Source organism: Pyxicephalus adspersus, chromosome 11, assembly GCF_032062135.1.
Source record: "Pyxicephalus adspersus chromosome 11, UCB_Pads_2.0, whole genome shotgun sequence".
NCBI classification, from domain to species: Eukaryota; Metazoa; Chordata; class Amphibia; order Anura; family Pyxicephalidae; genus Pyxicephalus; species Pyxicephalus adspersus.
This window is the reverse complement of record NC_092868.1, coordinates 4,140,391-4,163,654: the sequence shown is the minus strand read 5'-3', so window position 1 is coordinate 4,163,654 and position 23,264 is coordinate 4,140,391. Positions and strand designations below refer to the sequence as shown.

Genomic DNA, 23,264 nt, shown 5'->3' with positions numbered 1-23,264 from the left:
AAACTAAAAATTTTGAATTTAGGTTTGCTTTAAGTTTTTTTTCTCAGCAAGATTCATTATATAACATCAGAGGAAACAAAATTAAAGGGAAATGGGATGGGAACAGAATGAAGGGTCACATCCTGGTAATGAACACGTTAATAGCACCAGGTTCATGTAAATAGTGGATGGGTTGGAGGTAACATATGATATGGTACTAATATGACACCACATCACATATAAATACAGACTGCTCATACCAGGCAGAGGAGGGATCAATGGAAGCAGCCTGGAAATACAGACAGGGACCCACAAGGTGGAAAATAGTCTTACTGTGCAGAATCAGCCAGCGGGAAAATATTGACGTTCTTACCAGTGACATCTATCTACAGGTAGCCATTTAGGCAAATCTGCTCCACCTACGCATGACTACAGCTATGGGATCTCTCTGGATGTAATACCTGCAATTGAAGGAGGTAGAAGAAACCTATCACGGCAGCACGGTGGCTCAGTGGTTAGCAGTTTTGCCTTTGCAGTGCCGGGTCCAAGGTTTAAATCTTGGCCAGGACACTATCTGCATGGAGTTTGCAGGTTTGCGTTTTCTCCCACATTCCAAAAACATGCAGTTAGGTTAATTGGCTTCCCCCAAAAAAATTGACCTTGGAGTGTAAAAAAAAGACATGACTATGGACTTTGTACAGCACTGCATAATATGTTGGCACTATATAAAAACTGGATGATAATAATATGCTTACAATTATTAATATTTTTAAATCCAAACCTACAAAATAACCCTGTTGTTTATGGCCTTGTGAAGCTGCTTCCTGAGTCAGACAATGCTCTGTTCCTGTTTTCCAATTGTGTCCATGTGTTGTCAACATTCCAACAAGGACAAGGGATACACTTTCACCGGTGAATCTGGGTGATCAATCAAACCTGGAATAGATTTCATAAAAGTCATTTGCTATTTGTTAGCAAATGTTTTTAGTCCTGGACCGGATCCTTTACAGGTACAGATCACCCATTTTCCCAGATGAAAGTATATCCTCTCCAGTCTTTCAGTGCTTAAATAAATCAGGCCCCGTAAGTGAAGCTAGAAGGGGACAGCAGGGGAAAGTTGGGCTCCACATTTACACTTCCAAGCAGAGGGAAGAGAGTGGGGAATATGGGGGATAAGGATACAGGAGAGAGGGAGTCGTGTTCAAAATGAAGTCACAATAGGCATGGACAGGCTTACATTGTATGCCACCTGCTTGTAAGAACAGCGGGTAAATGCAGTATATTTACTAACCTAGAAAAGTTATGGAAGTTTATAACTAACTGCAAAATAAAAAGTAAATAATTTTTTAATAATATTAAATAACAAAATGCGTACAAATGACATTTTACACAATTTTTTTTAAACAAAATGAATTTTCCTTTTTAGGGGAATAAATCGCAAAGTACAGTCTATAAGACGGCAGTGCCAATATGGAGGTGGTCAGGCTTCCGGGACGACCTTGGAGGTGACGGTGTCCAGCGGCTGATATTGGCAGTCTATTAAAGCATCATACAGCTCTTCACTCTGTGCCATGAATTCATTGTTAGCCTCATCCACGTCCAGCTGTGGGATGGGATCTGGAGAAGATAAAAAAGTGTGATTGATTAAATTCATGCAAATCCCTGAAACAAAAGCTTGCTTGTGTATACACAGTATTCACCACAGACTTTTTTTTTGGGCGGGAAGAAGCTGTAGGTGGGTGGCGGCCCCTGTATTTGTAACCCAGTTTTTAATAAACACCCAAAATCAGTCGGGTGGTTACTAAAAAGTTCTAGGTGTTGCACCCAGCTAGGGGAGAACACTGATGTATAGGTATAATAATTATAATAACTTATAATTACAAATATGCACAACAAATTGGAAATGAATGCGAGTGTGTGAAGTCTTTAAAAACAGCCACGGCCCAAGCAGACATGTCCTCTGCCAGCATGCTGCTGAGATGCAATTAGTGCTATAATCTCAGCGTGTAGCATGAGCTTTGTTGATCCAAGAAATATAGTTTTAGCAAGGGATGTGTTAGACCTGTTGCAGGGAAATCACTGCTTCTGTACAGACAGCAAGGGTTTTTCTCTGCAGCATGCTTTTCTGCCATGGCTGTGCTGCTTCACAAATAAATCTGAACTGTTATAATTATAAATCCTTCCCCTGTCTATTCCACCTAGGCTGTTTTCACATTGGCCATGAGGTTGCGATGCAATTAGCACAATCTCATGCCAGGCAACTGCTACCTCTATAAGAACTACATGCAGCATGTCCCAGCAGCTCAATAAAGAATGAAAGTAGACTACAATGAAGAGTACCACTACCGCTCACTGCGGCGAGATGTCAAATGTATAGATGTGCTTTTAAAGACTTGTTTATACTCATTAACTTCCCTATGCTAAGAATCTAATTTCTGTAAATATTTTTATATTATACCTATAAAGCATCCAAAATCAAACCTTACCTTCTAGGGCCTCCTCGCTGATTTCTTCTGGTGCCTGTGACAATAAAAGAAAACCAATTTATGACAACTTATATAAAATCAAACAGAAATCTTCCAGACCATCGACCCCTTCTGGCCAATCCTACATTTACTCAATGGTCCAGTGTTCCAAAGAGAACAGGGGTGTCAAACTCAATTTTTTATATAAAATTCAAGTTTGGCCCGCGACTTTGTCTAAGTTTTTAATTTTGGTCCACTTTTGAGTTTGTCACCCCTGAGGTAGAAGGATGTAGAACTCTAGACACCCAGCACTGTCCCAGGTATATACCTGCCAGGTGTTGGCGGTGTAGCCGTACTGCTGATAGCTGTATGCATTGCTTTTAGGGTCATACTTCCAGTTGGAGAGCATTTGCTGGAACTGCTGGGTGTAGTAATTGAAGGCTTGCATGTATTCTGCTGCTGGGTCCCTTACTGGTGGGCTGGAAAAAAAAAACACAAAGTCAGATGGACAATTCTTTCATATCTAAAATACACTCATGTCCTGTGACAATATGGCCATAGGAGCTACAGGCTGGGCTCACAGAACTGCCCTCAGCTAATCAGTGAACACCAGAACTGTCACAAGACAAAAAAAGCGTGTGCCATGTACCCAATACCCCCAAAAATTTGGTATTTTCTTCTCTCACAATAGAGAGGCAGGAAAGACAAATAAAGGAAAAATCTGTTCTGCTTGTGAGGGGAGAATTTGGTGCTGCAGGCAGGACGTTGTGGTGCTGGAGAGGGTTTGATGTGTCCTACATGGTTTTACACATTAGCCATGTTGTATATGAAGAGATTCTTGTACTAGGAAGACAGAGTTCATCTTCTAACAGCTTCCACCGAATACGTCTTATAAACTCATATGCAAGATTTAAGATGGAACTATATCCTTATTATGAAACATTACTGGGAGGTAGGCTTTTACTAAAGAGAAGACCCCATCGGGTGTATGTTTAAAGAACTCCCATGTCCATTCCAATTGTATTCATTGTAAGCTACTCTGGGCAGGGTCCTCTTCCTCCTGTGTCACTGTCTGTATCTGTTTGTGATGTGTAACCCATTTTTAATGTACAGCACTGCATAATATGTTGGTGCTATATAAATACTGTTTAAAAATAATATTCATTAAAAGATAATGCATTTACTATTGTGCCTGCTGTGCTATTGTTATAATTAACCACTAGGTGACAGAATGAGTCTTAGTTTTAAAAAAGAACTAAATCCTTACCCCTTAAAAAGTAGCACCCTGGCAGGTCCTTTAATATTGATGTCCCTTCTGCAATAAAATACCTTTACCTCAATTTCAAATACACTTACCTGTCCCCATTCCTATGTGTGCACCACTCTCTTTTTCTAGGATGACATAAATCCCATGTATGGGATTTTACATACCAGTTTAAATAACAATCAGGCAGGCAAGTGTGTTTATTTATTTAAACATAACCTCTCCCCTCTGCAATAATGAACCTGTCTGATTATAGATCAATAGATCTACTATAATATGCATTCAGAAAACCAATGCATATGGATTTGCACGGTTGTGAACAAAATTAAAGCCAAAAAAATGTATGTGTTTCTCTAAATATTTCTTACTGGCTGCCAAAAATATTTCTTCTTAACATTACACACACAGATTAGTGTATGTTCTCGGCATATATTGGTGCCGAGATAAACTCTTGTGCATGAGCTTCCTGGCTGCCACTGACTTCTTAGCTTTATCTTCTTCAGCGTTAGGCATTCTCCTGCATACTGATTGGTCGGTCTGAGATGGCATAGCTCCATGGCATCTCTGACCGACCAATCAGGATGCAGGAGAATGCCTAACCTTGCATAAGATGAAGCTAAGAAGTCATTGGAAACTCATGAGTGTTGCATGGCTGTAAGAGGAGTACAGAAACATAAAATAAACCCACAATATGAATTACCTGGGGTCAACCGGCTTTGTATATAGAGCATGTTTCAGTTTGAATCTCTTGGGCTACAAAATAAAAAAAAATGTAAGTTCATTTCAAGACATCTTGGTTACAAAAGCATTCCTGAAAAAGTTCAACATTAAAAAATTTAAACAGATTAAAAAATAAAATAAAAATCGCTTAAATTCCTCCCTTATAATAAATAATGAAATCCCTGCCTGATAATAAATGTATGGGAAGAAACAAAGAAAAAAAAAAGGCTTTTACCCCTCATGCTAACCCCACACTGACCTTCTAACTAAAGATGATCTCCTTTCCTATCACACCCATATTCTCCCTTGGAATGTGCAGTAACACCAAGTTTCAGCATTTTCTCATTAGGTATAGCAATGATCACTAGGAGTCTATAGAAGCAAAGCGGAATCCCTTATAACTTTGGTTTTTGAACGCCACCAGTAAATTCTTTTTGGAGAGAATCAAAATGTTTTGCACTCACCGGGTTAGTTCCGGCGATCACTTTCCCGTTGATGTTCATCAGACATCGCGACGCTGTTTCTTGGCTAGAGAACTCAACAAAACAGTAACCTGCCAGAGCTCTGCAAAACAAAAATGTGGCATTCAGTGATTGGAATACCGATTGTCACCATCACATTTTATCTTGAACTTTTTGTTTTTCGAGTTGAGCAGGACCTATCTCCCCCACCCCCCACCCTAAAAAAGTAAGAGAAGACTTTGTCAGCATAGATCCTGCATATCGATTGGTCACTCCTTGCAGCCAAGGAATGCTGCCGCAGCAGACCCTCCAGCTATGTATTTAAGGAATTCAATTACCATTTGTGAATAAAGTGCACCTGTCATGACAGAAATAAGAAAAAGTGTTTTTGTTCTCCTTCTGAAAATGTAAGCCTTGTCTAGCTTCATTGTTTTTGGACTGAGGAACAAGAATGTAGCAAATACATGGGGTGATATCCCAACCCTCTATACCTGTTACATGTTAGTTACTCTGAAGTGCTGCATCCAATCAGCCAGGCAACAAGCATTAGAATGAACATCAACATTGGCCGTCCACGTTTCTCCCATGACATGTATCGTGCTTTAAAGGAGGAGGGAATCTGACGATTGGGTCTGCATATTATGCCAAGTGCTCTACTGGCCCTAATCCTGGCCAATTCTAGGCATTTATCCCTTTTCTCTTCAAGATCGCAGTACTTCCTCTGACAATGCCTTTGTCATTGTTAATGCATCTTCCAGGGTCACCATTTGCTACCCGAGTCAGCTCAGAAATAACAAACATGTAAATTCTGGGCAATTTTCTGCAAACAAATGCCAGCCTCTGCTACAGCTTTTGGCATTGTGATGTGAAATAACAATAAAATCAGTGAAGAGACTAAGGAAATGCTTATTTCTGCATGCAGCACACTGATTATATCACAGGCTGGGCAATGTTACTGACATTGTGACATCTCCCTGGGCCCTTTTTGTTGGGCGCACCACCTGGCACTTATCAGTAACCACCCGGCTGTTTTTGGATGGGTTGCAATATAGGGGCTGCCATCCACCTACAGCTTTTTCCCACCCAGCCTAAAAATATTTCTAGGGAAAACATTCTTAGGAATGTCAGGAAGTTATTAAAACGTCCCAGCTCATTATAAATCCAGCGATTTAGGAAGGGTAAAAGGGGTTCATAGACCTGGGACCCCAAATGCTGGGATCTCAAAACCAAGTAACCAGCAGTTTTTACAGTAGTAAAATGAAATATCAGTGGACAGATTTCTATGAACAGGGGCAGCTGCCGTCCACATGACTCACCCTGTGAATCGATTCCGTATGATCTTCACACTGCGCACACTCTCGCCCATCGTCTGAAAGGCCTGCGTAATGAAAGTGTCATTCATAGACTCATCGATCTGTGAAAAGGAGGGTAAAAAAACAACAAAATGATTAAAAAACATGGAAGTGTATTAATTATGTATTGATTTTTCCCACCTCACAATTTCATTATCACACAATAGGAAGGGGATATGGAATGGTGGGAAGTAATAAGGGTCTAGGAGACAGAGGACGGTAGGTGAGGTTGAAGCGTTGAGTTTTAAGTTGTCTTTTAAATGAGCAGAAAGTAGGAGCAAGTCAACTAGGATGAGGAAGACCATTCCAGCGAGTGGGGGCAGATCTAGAAAAGCCTTTTATCCGTGCGTGTGATGAGGTTATGAGTGAGGAAGTCATTAGCAGGTCATTGGAGGAGCTAAGAGAGCGGCTAGGGGGGAATTTGTCTATCGGGTCAGAAATGTAAGTGGGACAAGAGCTGTGGAGGGATTTGAAGGCAAAGCACAGGAGATGAATTTGATTCTCAGGTGTCTATGAAATAATGAGACTGATATAATGAATGACTTCTATTTATTTCTATGACAATTCTAATGTTTGTCGCCTTCAATATTCTCTCCATACACAATGAAGCGCTGATGCCGTCTTGTTTTCCACAGGTGGAAGGTGCAGATCAGTTTCTGATACTTTTTTCTTTCCTGCATCCATTGACACAAAGTGTGTGTTCCTTTAATCACTGATTTCAATTTAGGAAAAAGAAATAAATCACAAGGTGCCAAATCTGGTGAATATGGAGGATGTTCCAGTGTAGTCATGTGTTTGTCGGTCACAGAAAGTGCTGTGTGAGAAGGAGCATTGTCCTGATGAAGAATGAAACCATTTCCCACATTTCTGCTGTCTTTTCCTGACTCTTTGTTTTCCTTATAATAATGTTGGGTCACTATTGTGCCTTCTAGAACCCATTCTGCCAAAATGACGCCTTCATGTCACAAAACACGATGACATGGCTGTGAATTTGGACTTTTTTGATTCTTGGTGATGAAGGGGTTTGCAGTGACTGTGGTTTGTTTCAGGATCATACTGGAAGATCCAGGTTTCCTCACAAGTGATGACTTGAAAATGAAAAATTAAAATGGTTCCAGGTCCACCTCAAGTTGCTTCAGAATTAGTTACACCCCAAAGAATTACCCTTAGACTGCATTAAATACATATGACTATGGTAGGGATGTTAGATTGTGAGCTCCTTTGAGGGACAGCTGGTGACATGACTATTGACTTTGTACAGCGCTACATAATATGATGGTGCTATATAAATAATGGATAATAATAAAATGTCAGCGCAAATTTCCTCTTTTTGCTCTGGTGTGAAATTTTACTAATTGACTCATTACTTAACTTTTTTACTTTTCATGATTTTAGCACGAGGGGAAACACAAGGGCAATAAATAGTGCCTGACAAACTAAACAAAGAGAGTGCTGGCATTTGTCCTGCATATTTGGAGAAGTTTAATCATTCATAGCCAGAGATCAGAATCATCTCACTGCTTTGTGATAGAGACACAATCTCCTGATGTCATACACAGACCTCAGCCACAGTTCCTTGGCATCTTTACTAACCCGGTGCATTACAGTCCTATAGACTTCTATGGGACCGACACGGACTGTCCCCAGGTCACAGACCTATAGAAGTCCATGGAGAACCTGCAGCCAATGAGACTGCTAGATATAAGCAGATCAAGGCCATCAGATCAAGCTAAGTACATACCAGTGAGGTTAGATCAGGAGAAGGGATTTTATTTTAGGGCATTTATATATTACCCTAACAGCAAGAACATTTCTATTCCAGTGACAACTACACGTATATGACCTGTACAGCTTCCTCACTTCCTGTTGTGTGTTCGGTACAGGAAGTAAAGGGAAATCTCACCTAGTGGAGACACAGCAATAAAAACCAGACCATCCCCAATACACGTAGAATTACTACACTTGGAATTTATAAATAACATTTGGGCTTCACATTTGTGTCCTCTGTCCTTCTGAATTACACTAAAAGCTGTATATAAGCACCCAGATTAGGGTGCATGAGGCTCAGCATAGCTGTATGGGGGTAATAACGATAGTGTAAGCAGGAAGGCCGCGGCAGAGCATGGCGCTCGCTTAATAGAGCTCTGATACACAAAGCTCTCCCTGCAGCTTTTCTCCCCTCTCCATACTCACATCTCCCATCCACAGGCTCGCCATGTTTGCGACTCTTTCACTACTCTCGCTCTAGCGTCAGAACTTTTCTCCAACCAATCGGCGATTGGTAACACTCAGAAACGTGGGCGTCACAACGACTTCTTGTCCAATAGTAATCCGCTATTACTCAGTTTCCGCCTACAGGTAGGGGGTTAATCGGCTTGTAGAAATGTGTCTTCTGCTACGTCTAGGAGTGGAGCCGGCCGCCATTTTGCCTTAGTCTGGAAATGGAAAAATTCTGGAAAGTTACAAATTGCCAGCGACAAGAAGAAGGAGCTAGGCCAACAGACACTTTTAACAGGAAGCCTATAACATGCAGGAAGGGGGCTGTGTTAGGGAATTGACCCTCACTTGGCTACCAGATTTCATTGAATGTTTAAAGGCCCATTGCAAATAATCAAAACTCATGTATGGTAAGAAAAACAGTGTTTAAGCATTTCAAATAATGGGGCCTTGTGTGCTTTTATTATTATGTTTTATTTAGTTTGTTGACAAGGTCTCTTTAAAGTTAAGCAACCAGAAATAAAATTCCTAGCTCGGCCTACACCTTGCAACATTACTTTGGGTTTGCGGCAAATTTGGAATTCACACATTTTCCGTGAATTAATGTAGAAATTGAATTGTAATGCTTGACCATTAGCTGAGCTGAGGTCGGCTGACCCGGAAGGACCAATAAGGGGGCTTTTGGATAAGCCCACCCACTCACTATAAAAGAGACCAATTTCTTAGCAACCATAATAAGCTGCTTGACCTTTGAGCTTAGGTCAGCTGACCTGAAAGGACCAATATGGGGGCTTTTCGATAAGCCCGCCCATTCACTAAAAAAAAAAAAAATTCTGTACCAATTTCTTAGCAATTATAATGTGCCGCATGGTCTTCGAATGCAGGTCAGCTGACATGAAAGTGATCAATTTCTATACCCATTTCTTAGCAACCATGGCAGCGGCATGATCTTTGAACTCAGGTCAGCTGACCTGGAAGGGCCAATAAGGATTTTTTGGATAAGTCTGCCCTTTCACTAAAAAAGTTTCTTAGCAACCATAATGTGCTGCCTGGCCTTTAAATTCAGGTCAGCAGACATAGAAGGGCCAATAAAGAGCTTTTGGATAAGCCTGCCCAATTACAAGAAAAGTGACCAATCTCTATTTCAATTCTTATAGCGACCATAATGTGCTGCCTAGTTTTTGAACTTAGGTCAGCTGACATGGAAAGGCCAATAGGAGAGCCTTTGGATAAGTCACACCCACACTCAATATAAAAGGGTGAGGTAAGAGCGGCCATATTGATTTTGTGCTTCATCTGTGTTAGGTAATGTAAGTAGATAGGTCTGTGTAAGTAATGCTGCTGATAAACTGTGTAGAGATTGTAAACTGTGACAGAGCTGTTATAGCTGATGTAAACCATTACTGAATGTCATAAGAGTAGTAAAATTCTGTTGGAAATATCATGGTTTTCCATCCTCTGCTATAGCAAAGTTCTGTGGCCTTGTGTAGATGTAATATAATGTGTTACCTCATGTCTGCGTGTACCCGATGTGAGCAGGCTGCATGTGATTAGTATTTTTTATTGGAACAAGCTTTGATTTAAATGGTGACAACATCACGATATGTCTACAGCATGTGTCAGCACAGCCACTTGTCGTTTCCTGCACCCCTCACCCCGATTCTCTATGATGCCCTGATATATTCCCTCCTTTGGCAGGTCCGCCAAACCAGACTGTAGGCTCCTATGGGGGGGGGGGATGCTAGACTGAACCGTAGGCTGGTATAGGGGGACTTCAGACTGGACCGTGGGCTGGTAGGGGGAGGGGGTGGATGCCAGACCGGACCACAGGCTGGGGGGGGGGGTGCCCAACCTATGGCCCGTGGAGCTGCCCTCTCCTCATTCTCTCTTTGCTGGTTGTCTTGCAGGGAATGGGGCACTCACATTTCCTATTCTCCTCTATGAGATGGTGCTGCCAGCAGAGGGAGCTGCTCCCCACCCACCTTGTACAGCAGCAGCAGCAGCAGCAGCATGTGAGCTGTGTCTGTGTCCATGCAGCTGTCATTATCCCCATGTATAAATCCTCATATCTCCTACACTGAGTGTCATAGAAATGTGACATTTTCAGGGTACACAGGGGACCCTAAGAGATGCTACTAAACCAAATTCAGGGCTGCATAGTAAGGTTGCGGTGTGGTTACCTCTTCCTCATGCCATAGAACCCTGGCTTGGGGGGACCCTTAGTACCACTCACTGCCACCTGGAGTCAAATCTGCAGATGCTGTGGTGCTAGGGACTGAGAGGCTGGCGAGCTGCCTGTTACACATAGTTGACCACTTACCTTTTGGGAACTCCAATTTCTCTGGAACTAAGGGATGTTGGCAATTGAAAATGTGGGAGCCAATAGGAAACTCTAAAATGTTATACCCATCATATCACGCTACCCTGTCATACATGACTATCCCCTTACTATCTATGAATCCCTATTTCTCTCTAGGAAAAGGGAAATGTAACTGCAAGAGCAGGACTCTTATAGCTAACTCGCCCTAAAATTTAATCACTACTTTGCCATCACAAGATATGAAAAATTATACCTGTCATACAGTGCTACCTGTCATACCATGCTTCCCTGTCACACATAGCTGGTTTCATTTCTCAGGAACAGGGAGATGTAGGGCGCTGAAAATGATCCAGGAAGTATCCGTTGCAGAGATTCTTGATTCGTCTTTTCCTTTATTTGATGCATGTGTGTTATGGCAATTAGAAACATTTCAATTTCATTTCCTTTTAAATGAAAACTATTTTAGTTTTAAACATACATCTTTAAGTTTATTTGCATTGTGGCTGGCAAGTTTTATCCTAATGTCAACAGCTGCTCCTAGGTGAAAAAAAAGGTTGGGCACCACTTATCTAAAGCAATCAGCAATGTTTATGCAGTGATTGGTTCTACAGATCAGCTGCCTGCCTCATGGTTGGATCCTTCAATCACAATCTCAAGTCTGCGGTAACCTGAATATTTTATACACAACAATCCAATAATTCGGAGACTCAGAAAACACAGATTGAAGATATTTTATTTCTATTCTCAGATGTCACAGCTGAGGAGTCGTTACCCTACACAGAAATAATGCATCAGTTGCAGTCCTGCTCCTGGACGCAGCTGCCAGCACTATTCCGCAGGAATCCTCTCTTGCAGTCGCAGCCTATGAAGCACCTGCGGTCGCATGCTAGTGGCTGGATGTCACGGCTCCTACATGAAGTCAGGCATTTGCTGCCGCATGTTACAAATTCCTCATTATCCGGACATCCATCTGGTATACAAAGAGAAAGACATGAATACATTTTTAAAGCTTTATTACCTAATTTATAAAAAGCATCCCAGAGCTCCCTTCCTATGACTCTTCCTAGGCTGAGATGTCATCAGTCTGCTGCAGGCAAGAGCAAGCATTTTCTTAGTCCCCCCCCTACCCTGGTGATCAGACTGGAACATTGAAAAAGTCACAAAGGGCTCTATTGATAAATTATTTCCCTGTAAATTAATCTTAAACTGGCTGACAGGTGTTCAATCCCTCTAAACCTAAAACAATGACTGGCCAATTGTCAAAATGCACAGCTGTCACTATCGAAAATGCTATATGTTTAAACAAAAAATTAAAAGCAAATTTGCAGGGGAATAATTAACGGGCTCCATGCTACCAGCTCGTATCTTCCCAGGGCAAATTGAATTAGGGAATCAATATGGACAGGTAAACTAGTATTTTGGAAAAAGATTATAAAAAAGAAAATATTTTCATATAAGCTTCCTGCAACCTAAACCCAATTTTGCATTCAATCAGCAGTCACACCTTTAAAGAGGATTTGTCACCCTTTAATAATTAAGTATGCTATCGAAAAATTCCCAAAATGAAATTGTGATATTACCAGCTGGGGGAGCTGCACGACCTGATGCTGTTGGAAAGACAAAAATAATGATAAATACCCTGCATTTAATTAGCTTTCAATTCAAGGTTGTGGGACCTGTGTTGAATTTTGATTGGTGTCTATGAGATGAGGTCTTTAGCAAGATATTCCATAGAGTAAAATTTGTAAAAAAATTGATTTCCAATCAACAAGTGCAAATGATTCTGAACAAGGTGAATTGGTCAAATTGATAATCCGCTGAAACTAAGGTCAACTCCAGCTTCAGCCACAAGGGGTCAGCTATCTACCCCACTGTTCTGATAAGGAGATCACAGAATAGACCACATTAGCGCTAAACTTTATTAATAATAAATAGGATTTAATTAACGCCAACATATTACGCAGCGCTGTACAATAAATAGGGGTTGCAAAGTGACACAGGAGGAGAGGACCCTGCCCCGCAGAGCTTACAATCTAGGAGGTGGGGGAAGTAACGCACAATAGGAGGGAAGATAAACATATTTATAGAACAATGCGAAAACGCAGGGGGGCGGAGAGGTGATCTAAGAAGCCATGCCGCGGGCTGTGATTGGTGGTGTCCACTTCATGAGCAATTAAATATAATTTATTATTTTGGCATTATTTAAGTATTCTAATTAATAGATACTATTTATTATTAGTAAATTAGTATTAGTATAAGTATTTCATCTCCATATTTAGCTATTTAATTAATTTTTAAAGCAATTTGAAAAAAAAAAAGGATGACACCTACCTTTCCCGATCAGTGACACGCATACCACTAGAAGAAAAATACATGAAAAAAATACATGGAGATATTTGCTTATTCTGAAGTTCTGGGATAAATCTATAAGAAGAGGAAGGTCAGAGAAAACCTCAACGTGATCATTTGTAGGAAAGATCTGCAGAACTTACCCAGGCTGCAGAGCAGAAGTATCACCCTGACCTTCATCTTCCTGTCCTAAACCTTTATGGGAAGAAAAAGCAGGTCACATGACTAGATAGATAGATGAATAGATAGATAATCGATGACATACCCTCTACTCTTTAGGCTGTAGTGTATCCTGTAGGTTTTTGCTGTTTTGTATCCTTTTATACCTCTAGTTTATGTACATTGGAACAGCAGCCACCTCTTTGTTGTCAGCCCAATGGCATGGATTGTAAATATTTTACTCGATATTGAATTTCTAGGAAGCGTTAAGATCACGTTTAATCCTCAGTAATTATCATCCTTTATATTTTTTCGTTCCGCTTTAAGATTGTTTAAACAGCGGATTTAAATAAAGTTCAACTCTGGCCAAAACTTCTCTTTCTAATTTTGGACATGGGAAGAGTAAATAATTCCTTTATATCTTCATTGCTGCTCCGGTTCCCATCGGGGTGTTGCCCTATTTATTGGTAAAAATGATTATGAAGATTGATGCTACTGTACGCAATGGTCAAAATTTGTCACTGCCCAATCGGATATATTTATCAGTCCATGACCAAGTGGGACCCTGCTACCCCTGAACTCTGCATCATGTGATATAGGGAAAGTAGACCCCAATGGAAGCCATGTCCTCTACAAGCTTGGATGGTTTCATGCTGGCTCTTGCAGGTCCCAAGGAACATTGCTCTACATCGCATCTGGATCATTTGTAGACCAGTCAAGTCATTGGTATCTTTAAAGAGTCATCTGACATTTGTTGCCCCCCCTCTTCTGATCTCCTTCAACCACATGGTCATCTCCTGTTGTAGTGTAGATCCCATGGAAAGAGCTGGCCCGATGTTCAGAGGGTTCAATTCAGGCAAGAGATTCGTAGAGCGAAGGTAACGTCTGCTGATAAGAAGGATGAATCTGTAGGTCAGAAGAGAACAAAGGGTCTACTCTTGTCAGTTGGGGTTGCAAGGAATCCAAGGGTTCCTCCTAAACAGCCTTTCCCAACCTTTTTACAATGGGGGAATAATTACTATATCGACAGCTCACAGTACATTAGCATGGTGGTCATTGGTAAGAATGGTCATACAGTGAGCCAAAAAGATTATTCGCATTAATGGTAATTGACCTGAGATGTCCAAATGGCTCATGGCTCAGGCAACCTCTAGAAAAACTCATGTGTTCCACAGAAACTTGGTTGAGAAACAATGCTCCAAAATTTGCAAGAATTCCCTTGAACAATGGCTGATTAACATGCATAAGTTGGTGCCTGCCTAGTTCTGGGGCCAACACTGAGAAAAGAGCAAGCGAGGATATTAAATTCAATCTCGCGGTTAATCTGGCCTTTCTCGCTTACCGAAAATGTAAGTGAGAACGGCCTTCTGATTCGTCGAGAGGTCGAGCTCTTGCTGAACAGGAGGATTTCCAGAGCTGCATCATGATGCAGCCCTGGAAATCCTCTGCGGTCCCCGGACACTAGAAGTTAATTAACCTCTAGTGCCCCGGATATCGCACACTCTTCTCAATGAATACAGCTGCAATCGGTGAGAAGATGCCCAGTGTAGGAGAACCTACTGACATTGCAATATAAGTATCTCTTACAAAATATACATTTGTATCTGTATCAAATGTATCATTTGTAAGAGATACTTATATTACAATGTCAGGAGGTTCTCCTGTGCTGGGCATCTTCTCAATGTTTGCAGCTGTGGCTGCATTCATTGAGAAGAGTGTGCAATCCCCGGGGCACTAGAGGTTAATTAACCTCTAGTGCCGGGGATCGCACACTGTTCTCAATGAATGCGGCCATGGCCGCATTCATTTAGAAGATCCCCAGGCACTGGAGGTTAATTAACCTCTAGTGCCCCAGGGATCGCAAACAGGAGGATTCTTAGGGAATCCTGTGAATCCTCCTGTTATGATTTCCATGATCTTCCGATAGTTTCGCAAAATCGATTTGCCCAAATTTTGCGGAACCATCGGAAGTTCGAGGAAATTTTTGTAAGAATGCCAGAGGCATTCTCACTCATCCCTAACCAACACCACTTAGCAGAGCCAGCTACATGAGATCAAAGACTAGTATGTGTAAAGGTGGCACTTAATTATAGCAGTTTCCCAACCACTAAAAAATATTTGAGGGCTGCCTCTGGGGTAAAATCGTTAGAAAAGGCTGTACTAAGCACTGGCCACCAGACTGCTCTGTGAAACTGCTCACCACGATCCAATCATACAGCCATCTCAGCACACATTGAGCACCATAACTTTAGTAGTCCAGGGCTGCATGTTTAATCTGAAAAGAAGAAGGATGTCACAAATCCCTGCAGGACCAGGGGATCCATGCCCTCTTCTGTGTAACCCACCTGTGTACTCCGCAGCTTTGCCCAGGAATCCTATCCACTGGTTGTTTCCTGGTCTGAATTATGTGATTTCCTGAGAGCTTCCCATTTACCCAAGAGGACCAGACTATTCCGCTGCTCCAGCATTCTCTGGTGGTGGGTTCTGTTACCCGCTGGTCACATGATCTCCATTTGCAACAAGACCTCCCCTTTATAAGTGACTGGCAACAAGATGTTGTCTAAACAAGGAGTTTTTCCAGGCTCTGTTTTCAGGTTCCAACTTGCACCTTCTGATCTTGACACCTTGGTATTATGATCTCTGTGCTGACCTAAATAGTCTCGATTACCGCCTGCGCTGACCTTTGGCTTGTCTACGTTTTTGCCCTTTGTACTGCCCTTTGGTCCAACTGCGTCAGCAGGTACCAGCCCTTGCTTGTACGACAGCCACAACCAGGGCCTTGCCTCCTAAAATGTATCCCCCCTTGCGGGGTGCACTGGTGAAGCCAGAGGCTGGTCTCTTAGACTCTGCACCCCGTACACGTCCCTGCCAAGTGGGCTGGTGACGCAAAGGGTCCACCACCTCGGCTGTGATTACTGTGACAGAGGTTTTGCCTCCCAAAAAGTGTTGGCATTCCATATTGTCATGAGGTTCTTTCATATGCTGCTGGCCTACCTCTATACTTTTTTGGTGCTGGACCCTTCAGACTAAGATTGGACTCAAAGTTCCCAAGTGCTGTATTGGCCTTCTGACTGGCTCCCAGTCCATGAGTTCCTATACTTTTCCAGGAAATTTTCTGGAAAAAACAGCTCATGGACTGGGAGCCAGTCAATAAGTTGTGCACACGCAACTTCGTGACATCAAAAGTTGCATGATAGCTCCTGGACAATAATCTCGGGGATTGGAGCCAATTAGTAAACTAGAAATAAGTGCATTGTGTTACAAAACACTTGGTACATAGATGTTTCACCATAGTATATTCAGCTTTGTGTCAGGATCTTTCTTACACTTATTTCTGAACTGAAGGGTCTGCTGGTGTTATCACCACTTGAGCAACCCCAGTAATGACTTGCCATTAAAATTGTTTTAAAATCTGCTACTTTCATTAAACTGAAGTTACCATCCAAAAACCAACCCTGAGAAATGCGCCCTGGGCTCCCGTAGCAAACCAACCCTGGAGAAGAAATGGCGCCCTGGCTCCCCTGGCAAACCAACCCTTAAGACGAAATGCGCCCTGGGCTCCCGTGGCAATTGAACCTTGAGAAATGCACTCTCGGCCCCAGTGACCCACCCATGGTTGCAGTAACAACAAATACTGTTAGTTCACTTTTTATATTTGACAGATGCATCCTGCTGTAGTTTTATTCTTGCAGGCATTTTTCTTTTTACATTGAAGTCAATGAACACAAGCGAAACATATTTGATTTGATGAAAATGCTTTATTTATTACATTTTATTGCAGTGCCATTCATACTTATCAATGCTGGACGCCTGCATGCGAGTAACACACAAAAAGGTTTAGCTGCATTCTTCAGGCCGGACGCATTTTTTGGCGCTGTTATACATGAATCCTGACTTACAAGTGCAGCCTACAAAGCAGCTGGACATGCAGAATGTTGGGGGGTTGGCACGGTTGGCACACGTGACTATGCATGGGATGCCACATGTTACATATTCCTCATTTTCATTACAAGGAACTGTAATACAAAGAGACAATGTCACAGACCGAGGAAGAACAAAACACCTAAGGAGACCCTGTCACCCAAAAAGTAATGTAGACAACAAAAAATCCAAGTCTGAAATGTTTTTATAGCTTTTATATGCATCCTAATTCCTTAGCACAGCCTCCTCCCTCTTTGTTCCTCTTATCTCTTCTGAGAGTGTCTAACAACTATCGTTGCAGGCCCAGCTCCTTCACCTCTTCCCTCACTTCCCTATTTAACCTTTTCTGGTATTTTTTAGTTATCTAATTATCAATTTTAATAATTTTCGAAAGGCGCTCCCTGGATAAGCTGTCCCTCCTGTGCCTTTCCCCCGCAATTTTGTGAAATTTGATCTCCCATAATTAGCAGTTGGTTTATGATGTAGAAAACTGCTGTTCTATTATTGAAGCTTGACAAAAACTGTAATCTATAAAATCTTCCCCACCAATGATTCCCCTTGTGTGATATTACTGGGTCACACAAGCATCACTGGTTACCTTGAGAGCTCCCAGGGGGTGGGCAGTCAGCTAGCCCTAAGTTCAGATTGGTTTGTCTATCTCTAGAGCACCACTTAAAGTTAATCTCTTTGTAGTCTTACCTTTCTGTGGAAATGGATAACTGGATCCTGTAAAACAGATAGTGAAAAATCAAAGTGCATCATGGAGGGATGGGATAAATAGTCCCAGTGCACAAGGGGCATAACAAAGAAGATGAGTTTTAATTTGATGGTGAGGATTTACTGTACAGCCCCATATGTTTGAGCTTTAATCTAGAATAGACGTTTTCCCCCCAAGTACCACAATAGCGTATTATTATACTGTATCTATAAAGCGCCGTCATATACTGCAGCCCTGTACAAATAAATCAGAGTTGAAAAAAAGAGACAGATACAAACAATGACACAGGAGGAGTAGAGAACCTTGCCCAGAAGAGCTTACAATCAAAGCAGAGGAGGAAATATCACACAATAGTAATACACTCAATAGCAGATTGAAAGAGTGTTAAGGATGCAAGAAACTACAGGCATTGCTCATGTATGGCACCCTATCAACAAATATGAAAGCTGACTAAACAGAGTTTTAAATCAAAATAATAAAATAAAATAAATGTATATGAAACATTACCTTCTCTAATGAATGATGCACAGATCACTAGAGAAAAAATGAGAATATAAAAAAAACAGAAGCCAACAACCAAATGTGTTATTGCAAAATAATAAGAGGTAAACATTTTCCTAAAATTGGGCAAATATTGTATAGGCAGCTAATAATTGTGATACTTGTTTTTTTTTTTTATTATAGTGGATGATCCCAATACTTATTGTTTGCCCAATGTTTGAAATTACAATTCATTCCAATTGGACAGTCTATGTTTGTCAGAATGTTTTCTTGTTAGGCTGTACAGAAAACACATCCTGCAGTGTTTGTAAAAGGTGTAAAAAGAAAAACTCTACGCACCGGAAAACACTTAAAATGCCAATAAACACTCTAAACTAATGAAATAAATGATGCATTTATAAATATTTTTAGGTGTTTTGGGGCATTTTCCTCTATTCTAGCACATACCTTGGGCTCTATTTATTATTCCCCTCTCAATTTGCTCTAGATACCTTTACCTTTTCTGTTACACAGATGGCATTTCCTATAGTGACAGCTTTTAAAACTATTACATGCAAAAACCATGATAAAAAATAAAACGAAAAAACATTTTGTGTAACTCACCGAAACCCCAAAGAAGAAGGATTGCACCAACCTTCATTTTTCTATTTTTCCGACCTTAATAAAAAACTTTAACTGAAGAAGGAATACAGAGGGTACACGGTACCTTCTCACGCTGAGCTGTTTTTTGTATATTTAGCTACACTTCATTCTATTTATTGCTCTTATTTATGCAGATTGGAGGGCAGTCACTTATTTGTTTAATGTCCTTTCAGCAAAGCTGAATTACCGTAAGACATTACATGTGTCAGATGTTCGATGTTTAGAAATCTTTTAAACAAAAGACTGAAACCAAATAATTATTTCCTTTGTATATTTTCATGCAAGCATAAGGAGGTGTCAACACCTAGGAACAGATATTTTATATTCGAGTGGCAGATTTCCAAAGCTATCACCTCAAATAACCCAGGTGATATTTTCCATGAATTAAGGGAATGTGGCAAATTTGTATTGTTTTTCCTTTTATATTTTGTCATTAGAAATCTTTGGCCCAGTCACAAGACACACCAGGTCTTCCTCCTCTTCCGTCCTTGATAGTGCCGTGAGCCCAGGAAGCAATGATGACTCACCCATGGAAGGTGTGCTCCTGACACCCTGGGCTTAAATTAGGTAAGTTTGTTGATGTTTGGTATCTTTTGTTCTGGAAGAGGGTCAACTCTGAACTTAATGGGGGTAAGTCCATGGGGGAAAGCAGGGGCAGCTCTGGACCTCATGGTGGCAAGTGCTGGGGGAAGAGGGGGAGTTATGGATTTCATGGGAAATGTCAGGGAAAAGAACAGCAGCTCTATGCATAGGTTTTTTTTTATATGCTGTCATTAGAAATCTTTGGTTTGGTCACATGACACACACATGGCTTACATGTGGTACGTTCATTGTTGTTTGGTGTTTTTTGATCTGGAAAAGAGGCAGCTCTGGACCTCACTGAAAAGTCCCGGGGGGGGGGGGGGAGAACCAAGGAGAAGAGGGGCAGCTTTCGGCCTCATAGCAGTAAGGCTATAGGAGGAAGTGCTGGGGAGAATAGTGGCATCTTTTGACCTCAGTGTTGGGTCCATGGGGAGAAGAGCCGGGGAGAACCGAGGCAGCTCTGGACCTTATGGTGGTAAGTCCATAGAGGGAAGTGCCTTAGAGAATGTAAGTACATAGGGTTGGGGAGCACAAGGGAGAAAATGGGACACTCTGCGACTTAAGTTGGTTAGTCCATGTGGAGAAGTGTAGGGGAGAAGAGGGTTAGCTCTGATCTTTTAGTGGTAAGCAAATGGGCAAAAGTGCCAGAGAGATGTGGGTCGGTATTGGACCTCACTGTAGTAAAGTAATAGGGGAAAGCACGTGGAAGAAGTGGGGCAGCTCTGGACCTCATGGTGCTAAGTTTATGGGGGAGCACTAGGGAGAAAAGATGCTGCTCTGGACTTTATGGCGGTTAGTCCATCGGGGAAGTGGAAGGCTTTGAAAAGAGGGGCAGCTTTGGGCTTCAGAACCAGAAAATTTTAGATTTTTCGCCATAAGTTGCTGCAAGCATACTCCTTTAGTAATTTCATATGCAATATTTAGTAGTGCAATACCATTATTTTGGTTAAAGGTGACAACTTTTCCCTGTGGCAATAATGTTTGTTTAGTGAATAACTTCAGCTTATAAAAGATGTTGATTGTCATTGATGGCTTCCAAAGTCCATTGTCTGACTTGTCTCACACTAACCTAAAATTATATTCAGTTTAACTTCTATCTTTTTTCAGTTTTGTTCTATGTTATGGCAGCCGTGGGTGTGAAAGATGAGCTGGAATGCTCCATCTGTCTATGTATCTACAACAATCCAATTACTCTAATATGTGGACATAGCTTTTGCCATGACTGTATTGATATGCTCTGGCAAGACAAGCAGAATGGAGACTATGAATGTCCTGAATGTAAAAAGAAATTTCATGCAAGACCTAAACTTAACAAGAACATTGCTCTATCGAACATAGTTGCCAGAATCAGCTCCTCTTGCTCTGATGAGGAAAATTCTTTATGTACTATTCACAACAAAATGTTGAAGTACTTCTGCTTCAATGACTCAATTTGTGTTTGTGGCTTATGCATCATAGTAGAACACAAGGGTCATCAGGTGGAACCTCTGCCTGAAGCTTGTGAGAAGATGATAGAAGAAATAAGTGATGTCTTCCAACAACTAACCCTAAAGGAGCAAGAGATTGACAAAAGAGTTATTAATCTAGAATCCTACAAGACAAAAGTGGAAAAACAAGCCAGCAATGTCAGAGAACGTATTGATTCCATGTTTTATAAAATCAAAGAACAACTGGACCATCTGCAGAAGCAATTCAATGATGAAGTGACCAATCAGGTAAGACATCTGACACAGCCAGTGCTGGAACAACTACAAAAGCTGACAATGCTCAAAGATGACGTATCAAAGGGAATTGATGGAATTGAAGGGCTTGAAACTATAACAGAGCCTTTGAATTTCCTGTTGGAATGTTCTACTTGTAAAAAGAACATCAATGATATCCAAGATCCACCATTATTGGGTGACCTGGATGAAATGCAACTAATTTTGAAGCTACAAAATAGGATGCCGGGTTTCATGTCTGGGTTAAAAGCTCAAAAATTGTTTTATCTCCAACCAATCGCTGACATATCATTGGATATGAACACATCTGGTACTTATGTATATGTCTCACCAGACCTAAAGACTGCTACTGCTCTGGGCCATATACGTCAGCCTGATTCCCCACATCGCTTTCAGTACAGTCAAGTTTTGAGCACCACCAAGTTTTCTTCAGGACGACATTACTGGGAAGTGGCCACCAGCCAAATCGGGAGGTGGAGGGTTGGCATTGCCTACAACAGCATTGAGCGGAAAGGTGATGACCATTTGCTTGGCAACAACAATAAATCGTGGTGTATGGACATGTACGAAAATGTTCATTTAATGATCCATAACTATCAGGTTACCCATGTTGTACTATCCACTCCCAACCCTAAACTGGGAATATACCTGGATTACGAGGCTGGACGTCTGTCCTTCTTTGAACTGGGTCATCAGGTGAAGCACGTGTACACATTCACTACAAAATTCACCGAACCTGTTTATGCTGCTTTTGGCGTTTATGTTGCACATGCCTCACTGACTATTTTAACGGAACACTAACACAAAAATGATTGAACTAAGAAAGGGTAATACCTGTCAGCTTAATTTTTTCTTTCGGGTTACATTGAAATTTCTCCTCCTTTGCTGTCCTGAAGGTGCAACAAGAAGTAAATATCTCCAATTTTGATCATGAGACCATCATGAGAAGAACCTGAGTCATCCAGCAAGCCCAAAAAATTATTCTCAAGAATCCAATGAAATGAGTTGGCAAACGTTTCAACCCTGTATCAGATCAATTCTTTGTGTGCTAGATCACCCAGGTTCTCCCATGATCGCCTATCTACACCATCCTTGGAGAGCTTTTAGTAATCAGTCCCAGTGTGTTTTACTCCTCATACCTATTTTCTGGCCTTTTCTGGACTCTTGATTCTATTGTATCAATTTATCTTTTGGTAATTGGGTTCTCTGGAATCGGACACACTATTTAAATGTATCTATTAAACATAAATATACCAAAAAACAATGTACACAGAAATCCTGCAAAGTGTAACATTTATATCTATTAAGGTATAGAAAATTTGATGTATATAAGCCGGTAACAGTAGCACAGCAATCCCTTGTGTCTCAAAGTTTTATTGTCTGTTGATCTCACTGGTAGCTCTTTTTTTATGTACATATATATGTTATATACAGTGTATTATGGTTTGTTCCAACCCCTGTAACTACCATTTTTGCATAGTCATTGTAAATGTAATCTTTAATTGAACTACTTTAAATGCTAAACTCCCATAAAAAAAATTAATATACTCAGCTGTATTCAGACATTATTAGCTTATCCTGGTAAAATAGATCTTTAAGTGAAACAATTATCTTCATGATAAAAAAACATCTTTGTGAACTTACCAAAACTGCAAAGCAGAAGGATCATCCTGACCTTTGTCTATCATATATATATTGTAGACAACACACCTCTTCTATTTTCTTTTAATATTTTTAATTTTTGATGGATGTAAACAGTTCTGTACAATCCTTATTGCTCTGAAATCCAGTGACAACATTTCAAGAGATAAGGGGATCAGTTGTCAGCAGGACAGAAACACAGTTATGAACAAAGCTTCTCAATTTTCCAACATTACATCCAAGATGGTTTTG

At 41.0% G+C, this 23,264-nt stretch overlaps 4 protein-coding genes across 5 annotated transcripts; 1 reads left to right on the top strand and 3 right to left on the bottom strand.

Annotated features, from left to right (window-relative positions):
* Positions 1 to 1,307: 1,307 nt before the first annotated feature.
* TRNAU1AP (tRNA selenocysteine 1 associated protein 1) lies at positions 1,308 to 8,502 on the bottom strand. Of its 2 annotated transcripts, XM_072426418.1 has the most exons (7): positions 8,435 to 8,502; positions 6,206 to 6,303; positions 4,893 to 4,992; positions 4,409 to 4,461; positions 2,773 to 2,923; positions 2,466 to 2,499; positions 1,308 to 1,596 (listed from the first exon to the last, which is right to left on the bottom strand). In XM_072426418.1, the coding sequence occupies exons 1-7, from the start codon at positions 8,456 to 8,458 to the stop codon at positions 1,460 to 1,462; spliced, it is 597 nt and encodes a 198-aa protein (XP_072282519.1). In that variant the 5' UTR covers positions 8,459 to 8,502; the 3' UTR covers positions 1,308 to 1,459. The 2 variants fall into 2 exon arrangements, with proteins under 2 accessions (XP_072282519.1, XP_072282520.1); XM_072426419.1 differs by lacking the exon at positions 2,466 to 2,499.
* Positions 8,503 to 8,736: 234 nt separating this feature from the next.
* LOC140340554 (E3 ubiquitin-protein ligase TRIM39-like) lies at positions 8,737 to 22,895 on the top strand. Its single transcript, XM_072425830.1, has 3 exons — positions 8,737 to 8,868; positions 19,506 to 19,635; positions 20,758 to 22,895. The coding sequence occupies exon 3, from the start codon at positions 20,772 to 20,774 to the stop codon at positions 22,170 to 22,172; it is 1,401 nt and encodes a 466-aa protein (XP_072281931.1). The 5' UTR covers positions 8,737 to 8,868; positions 19,506 to 19,635; positions 20,758 to 20,771; the 3' UTR covers positions 22,173 to 22,895.
* LOC140340951 (chymotrypsin inhibitor-like) lies at positions 11,496 to 13,430 on the bottom strand. The gene is made up of 5 exons (XM_072426416.1): positions 13,393 to 13,430; positions 13,271 to 13,322; positions 13,110 to 13,136; positions 12,359 to 12,385; positions 11,496 to 11,748 (listed from the first exon to the last, which is right to left on the bottom strand). The coding sequence occupies exons 2-5, from the start codon at positions 13,305 to 13,307 to the stop codon at positions 11,570 to 11,572; spliced, it is 270 nt and encodes an 89-aa protein (XP_072282517.1). The 5' UTR covers positions 13,308 to 13,322; positions 13,393 to 13,430; the 3' UTR covers positions 11,496 to 11,569.
* LOC140341035 (venom peptide SjAPI-like) lies at positions 17,025 to 19,390 on the bottom strand. The gene is made up of 4 exons (XM_072426537.1): positions 19,030 to 19,390; positions 18,433 to 18,459; positions 17,907 to 17,933; positions 17,025 to 17,302 (listed from the first exon to the last, which is right to left on the bottom strand). The coding sequence occupies exons 1-4, from the start codon at positions 19,064 to 19,066 to the stop codon at positions 17,124 to 17,126; spliced, it is 270 nt and encodes an 89-aa protein (XP_072282638.1). The 5' UTR covers positions 19,067 to 19,390; the 3' UTR covers positions 17,025 to 17,123.
* Positions 22,896 to 23,264: the final 369 nt, after the last annotated feature.

Bases quoted from the DNA above. Each gene is read 5' to 3' on its own strand.
- LOC140341035 (XM_072426537.1), bottom strand. From the start codon at position 19,066: ATGAAGGTTGGTGCAATCCTTCTTCTTTGGGGTTTCG. The intron at 18,460-19,029 runs GTGAGTTACACA...TTTTTTCTCTAG, and splicing joins CCTTCTTCTTTGGGGTTTCG to TGATCTGTGCATCATTCATT. The intron at 17,303-17,906 runs GTAAGACTACAA...TTTGTATTACAG, and splicing joins TTATCCATTTCCACAGAAAG to TTCCTTGTAATGAAAATGAG.
- LOC140340554 (XM_072425830.1), top strand. From the start codon at position 20,772: ATGGCAGCCGTGGGTGTGAAAGATGAGCTGGAATGCTCCATCTGTCTA.
- TRNAU1AP (XM_072426418.1), bottom strand. From the start codon at position 8,458: ATGGCGAGCCTGTGGATGGGAGAT. The intron at 4,993-6,205 runs GTGAGTCATGTG...TTTGTTTTGCAG, and splicing joins ATACGGAATCGATTCACAGG to AGCTCTGGCAGGTTACTGTT. The intron at 4,462-4,892 runs GTGAGTGCAAAA...TTTATTTTGTAG, and splicing joins TGATCGCCGGAACTAACCCG to CCCAAGAGATTCAAACTGAA.
- LOC140340951 (XM_072426416.1), bottom strand. From the start codon at position 13,307: ATGAAGGTCAGGGTGATACTTCTGCTCTGCAGCCTGG. The intron at 12,386-13,109 runs GTAGGTGTCATC...TCTTTCCAACAG, and splicing joins CGTGTCACTGATCGGGAAAG to CATCAGGTCGTGCAGCTCCC. The intron at 11,749-12,358 runs GTAATATCACAA...TTTGTATACCAG, and splicing joins TCGTGCAGCTCCCCCAGCTG to ATGGATGTCCGGATAATGAG.